This window comes from Eulemur rufifrons, chromosome 4, assembly GCF_041146395.1.
Source record: "Eulemur rufifrons isolate Redbay chromosome 4, OSU_ERuf_1, whole genome shotgun sequence".
NCBI lineage: Eukaryota > Metazoa > Chordata > Mammalia > Primates > Lemuridae > Eulemur > Eulemur rufifrons.
Window position 1 is genome coordinate 81,852,889 of NC_090986.1, and position 5,604 is coordinate 81,858,492.

Consider the following 5,604-nt stretch of genomic DNA (forward strand, 5'->3'; position numbering starts at 1 on the left):
CCCAGAAGAAGCGTCATTTCTAGGGAAAAACATTAGAATGTTGTTAGGGTAGACATGCCTTAGAAAACCTCCTACTAGCAGACAGGGAGGTGAAGCTGTGAAATGTCGCAGCCTACTTTAAAATAAATTTCCTGGAGCTGCTGTGCCATGTGTCAATTCAAAGGCACTTGCCACTAATTGACCTTTGCTTGCTTTTGTCTTCTTAGGAGTAAACGGGCACCATGGATTGGGGGACCCTGCACACGTTCATCGGGGGTGTAAACAAACACTCCACCAGCATTGGGAAGGTGTGGATCACAGTCATCTTTATCTTTCGCGTCATGATCCTTGTGGTGGCTGCCCAGGAAGTGTGGGGTGACGAACAGGAAGACTTTGTCTGCAACACTCTGCAGCCGGGATGCAAAAACGTGTGCTACGACCACTTCTTCCCGGTGTCCCACATCCGGCTGTGGGCCCTGCAGCTGATCTTCGTGTCCACCCCGGCGCTGCTGGTGGCCATGCACGTGGCCTACTACAGGCACGAAACCGCCCGCAAGTTCAGGCGTGGAGAGAAGAGGAACGAATTCAAAGACGTGGAGGACATTAAAAAGCAGAAGGTTCGGATAGAGGGGTCGCTGTGGTGGACGTACGCCAGCAGCATCTTTTTCCGAATCATCTTCGAGGCCTCCTTTATGTACGTGTTTTATTTCCTTTACAATGGCTACCACCTGCCCTGGGTGTTGAAATGCGGGATTGACCCCTGCCCCAATCTTGTCGACTGCTTCATTTCTAGGCCAACGGAGAAAACCGTGTTTACCATTTTCATGATTTCTGCATCTGTGATCTGCATGCTGCTTAATGTGGCTGAGTTGTGTTACCTGCTGCTGAAAGTATGTTTTAGGAGATCAAAAAGGGCACAGACGCAAAGAGATCATCCCAACCATACCCTAAAAGAGAGTAAGCAAAATGAAATGAATGAGCTGATTTCAGATAGTGGTCAAAATGCAATCACAGGTTTCCCAAGTTAAACACTTCAAGATAAAATGTGGCTGAGTCACCACAAAACATCCATCTTCCCCAGAAGCCAATGCCAATCTGAAAATTCCTTCTCTAAGCTGAAGAGTTTGTCTTTATACATGACTTTCATAATAAATAGAGACTTGCGTTAACTTTTTGTAGAATACTCATGCCATTCATATGCAATGTAATCAAATATGTGGTCCTTCTCCGAAAACAAAAGACTGATTGACGGCTGAGCCTTGAAGTCACTCTGACATGTTGGTTTTATGTGGACTGTCTGACATAGTGGGTACTTCCTAAAAATTTAGTAACTGTTGTTGATAAAGAGCATTTATCTAGAAATTGGTACTTTTTATTAGTAAAAGATATTTTTATAGGATTGAAATGTTTTTAGTTCTGACTTGGAATTTATATAAAGTATTTTTATAATGACTGGTCTTCCTTACCTGGAAAAACATACGATGTTAGGTTTAGAATTATGCCACAAGTATCTGAATTTTGAACTTAGAAAGGGTCTGTCTTATTGTAAATATTGTTTTGCATGGTCTCTTGGCAAATTTATGAACTGTCATGACACTCTTAAGGTGGAAAGTGTTCACTGTACAGTAAATTTTTGCTGCTTTCTGAATGCAGAGGAGCGGTACGGAAGTGGGAAGCTTTTCTAAACTAGCCTATTTGTCAATCATCGTGAACAACTGAAATGTGACTGTGATCTCCTCAATAAAGCTCGGCCCGTTGCCTACACCTCCGCGTGCATTATGGTTTCTGTGCAGGCACCTTGCTGCCCTCCCTAGCGTGTGAGGAGTCGGTTGGGTGGCTTTTGCAGGGGAGGCTGCCGGTCACCGGGTGTGGAGGGCGCCGGACAGCAACAGGGATTCTCGCATCCACACCGCAAATGAGCAGAGGCTGAGCTGAGCAGCGGCCCACCAGGTGTGTGGCTTGGAGACGGTGGGCTGCTTGGAGGACACTAGGAACACTAGGATCCTGCCTGCCCCTCCTCCAGCCTGTCCTTCTAGACCAGTTCAAAGTCTTCTTCCTGGAGACTCTCCCTACCTCACCCTAGGCAGTGTCATGCTCTCCTCACACTCCTCCCCAGTGTCGCTCTGCAGGTGTGTGTGCTTTCCAGAGTTCCCTCTGCTACCTCCTGGACGGAGGAGAGCCCAGCCTGTCCCCTTTGTCCTGGCCCCAATACACCCCTTCACATACTGAGCACCAATAAATGGATGTTGAACCATCTGGTGTCTCGAATATCAATCCTTTTTCTCCTGACTTTGTGGCATGGCGTGGGGAAGGGAAGAAGGCTCCCTGGCTTCCTTACTGTAGGAGACGTGCGGGTAGCTTTCTGAAGCCCTGTGAACAACCTCCCTCAGTGCCAGAACTGCGGTTGCCATGGTTTCTCCCACCCACGAGGAGTACGTAGGTGAATGCTGATTGAGGAACACAGTGGCCTGGCCAAGGCCTTTTCAGGTCATTTTAACAGGGAAAAAAGTTGGTAACGTAACAGAATGCCTTGAGACCATTCAGAAGGCAGAGTGCAGTGGGAAAAATCCACCAAGATGAGGAATTAAATTAACTGTGAAACTACAGCCAGAATCTCTTTAAAGATAATACTACAGACAGTAGAGATACTATCATTAATTAGCCTCAGAAAAGTGAAGGTACTTCTTAACCTAAATTATTTCCTGGTATGATTTATTAGACAGACACCAAAATAATTTATTTCTAGCTTTTTCCTAACCTAATCTTTAAATTTATGGATTCAGGATTAATGTGGTCTGTTAAATTATGGCTAGCACTAAGCTATAAGTAATTATCTCTTTATATACCATGTTACCCTTATTCGTCTCTTATTAACTAAGAGATCGGTTTCCCCGTCAGAACATAATAATACAACCGGAGACAGTCTCTTCTGTCTGTAATCAGTGTCTACTCAACTTTTCAATGTGTGGACAAGGGAAGACATAAATCCAGAAGGGGAACTGATTGTACCTGGCTGACCTTAGCCCTAAGAGAGATCAATGAATGGTCTTCTAGACTCTGCTCATGGAAAGGGGATGTCCAGCACTTGTCAAGGATTCATATCTGAGTTCAGCGCTAATATCAGAGAGATGCTCTTGGCTGAAAATGTGCCATGGCCTCTAACCTACTCAGCAGATGCTTGGAATTTGAAATTTTACCATACTGTGTTTCCTCCCCGCACACCACAGTCTAACACAAGCAGGAGGCAGACACCCCTCAGTTGGAGCCAATGTTAATGGGGTCAAGATCTTAAGTTTCTCCTGAAGTAGATCTGCCAGAAGACTGCTGTCTTAGTTCAGGCGGCTGTCACAGAATACCACAGCCTGGTGGCTGATAAACAACGGAAATTTATTTCTCACAGTTCTGGAGGCTGGAAGTCCCAGATAAGACATCAGTAAATTGAGGGCCTGGTGAGGGCCTGCTTCCTGGGTCTAGCTGGGGCCTCACAGGGCAGGAGGGCAAGGGAGCTCTGTTTATACAGCACCAGCTCCATTCCGCCTAATCACCTCCCAAAACCCCACCTCCTAATCCCATCACACTGGGCGTTTGCAGTGCCACATGTGAACTCTGAGGAGGACACAAGCATTCAGTCCACAACAAGCACTAGGTCCAGCGACAAGATCATAAGGACTGAATTAACATAAACTATAGCCCATAGCTTCCGGAATCTACTAGAGCAGAATTTCTGGTTCCACAGCCCAGAAATCTGTATTTTTAACAAACTTCAGACTTGATTTTTATACATTCGGCCTCCTTCGAGGTCCCCGTGGAGCAGGCAAACTTGTCACATATCAGAGTGCTTAAGGATCACCTGGTGAGGTCATTTAAGATGCTCCTGCGGGAGCCATCCTCAAGGGTCTAATGCGTCAGCCTGGCGTGGGGGTGGGGAGGGCGGAGGGCTTGGGAATATGCATTTTCACAAGTTCCTCAGGCGATCCTCACCCAGGACCGGGTTTCAGAAACGCTCCCAGATACGTGCCATGTCATGCAAGTCCTTCGAAAATAGCTGTAGCTCTTGGAAATAGCTCCACTGTGGCCCCGAATCTGGAAGATTTGTCACGTTCAGCCACAGACTGACCAAAACTAGCGTATAAAAGCTTTAGATCGACTTTTTTCAGCCCTGTGGACTCAAAACATGCGTGTGTCCTTTAGGCAACTTGTTGCACGGAGGGAGGGGGCTGGAGGGTCCCCTCAGTCCCCATCCGCTTGGTGCCACCGCGCCCGCCAGGGCGAGGACTTCCCCAGCCGGCCGGCCGTGAGGAGTCGGCCTTTCCAGCACCCCCGGCGGCCGGTCCCTCTCCGAGCGAACGAAACCACATGAAAGGCCTCTCTGATCGGTTCTTTTTGGGATCCACTTTCCGTCTTTATCCGACTCCGCGGCGTATCCGTGTCTGCGCCTTCGGGACTGCAGACCTCCCCTCTGTTTCTGCCAGCTCCTGGCTTTGTGTCCCCGCCGCTATCTCCTTTCGCCCTCCTTTCGGAAAGTCGCCCTTATCTTCGCTGGCACAAAGGCCGGGAGCCAAGCACATCACGCGCGACCGAGTGCCCCGCTTTGCCGCCGGGCGTGGGTGCTGCCTCGCGGTCGGCTCCGCCAGGTGGTCTCGCCGCCGCCCACGTCCTCTCCGCAAGGAGCGAGGCCGGGAGAGCCCTGCTCCGGCCCCTTCTCCCCGCCGCGCGCCCCGCGTCCCGCAGAGCCAACCTCTTGGGTCTGGACACGCACCTGCCCCGCCTCCGCCCGCGGCGAGCGCCAGGCACCGGCTCGGGCCACGCGGAGCACGAGTCCCCGTCCCGCCGGGCAGGAGCCTCGCTCAGAGGGCCGCGGCCACCTGGGTGGCAGGGAAGGGCAAAGACTCCAATGCAGGCGTCACTGACTCTTCCCTGTCACACCGCCTGGGGGACAGCGAAATGGGAAGAGGTGAGGACAGTAGGCTCGGCTGCTCCGAAGGCCTTTTCCCAGGTATTGCCTTGTCCTGTCCTCAACACCATCCCCGTGCTCGGCCTGGACAGGAAGGTGGACGAGGGCCAGAGCGGAGGCGACCTGCTGGGTTTGACCCGAGGGACCCCAAAGGCCCCCTTCCCCGCGCAGGAGCACCTGCCCCACCTGCCACCTGTCTGCTCAGCCAGCACCAGAAATTCACACCCACGGGACTTAACACAACCAAAAGCCTGTCTTTTTGATCCAACAATCCCACTTTTAGGAATTCCTCCTACAGAAACACTCAAGTGCAGAAAGACACACAAACAAGGATGTGTTTGCAAAATTATTTATAATAGTAAGAATATGGAAACAATGTGTACATCCATTATTAAAGAATAACACAGAGACATTAGCTAGTATTTGCAAACAGTTACTAACCTATGTGAACAACAGATATTAGACTGTTGCAAACGACAGGGGAGGGAGGCAACAACAGAATTTATGAAAGAAAGGGAAGGGAAGGGAGAGGGAAAAAACAGTGTGAGAATAGTGAGGTTTTTTTAAAATTCAGAATACTATGGGGGTACAAAAGTTTTGGTTACATGAATTACTTTTGTACAGTGTAAGTCAAAGTTACAAGTGTGTCCATCACCCAGACAGTGCACACT

At 49.4% G+C, this 5,604-nt stretch overlaps 1 protein-coding gene across 1 annotated transcript; it reads left to right on the forward strand.

Annotated features, from left to right (window-relative positions):
- The first annotated feature begins 209 nt into the window (after positions 1–209).
- On the forward strand, positions 210–1,746 carry GJB6 (gap junction protein beta 6). The gene has a single exon (XM_069467458.1). It carries the CDS (start codon positions 222–224, stop codon positions 1,005–1,007), a length of 786 nt encoding a protein of 261 aa, XP_069323559.1. The 5' UTR covers positions 210–221; the 3' UTR covers positions 1,008–1,746.
- The last annotated feature ends 3,858 nt before the right edge of the window (positions 1,747–5,604 follow it).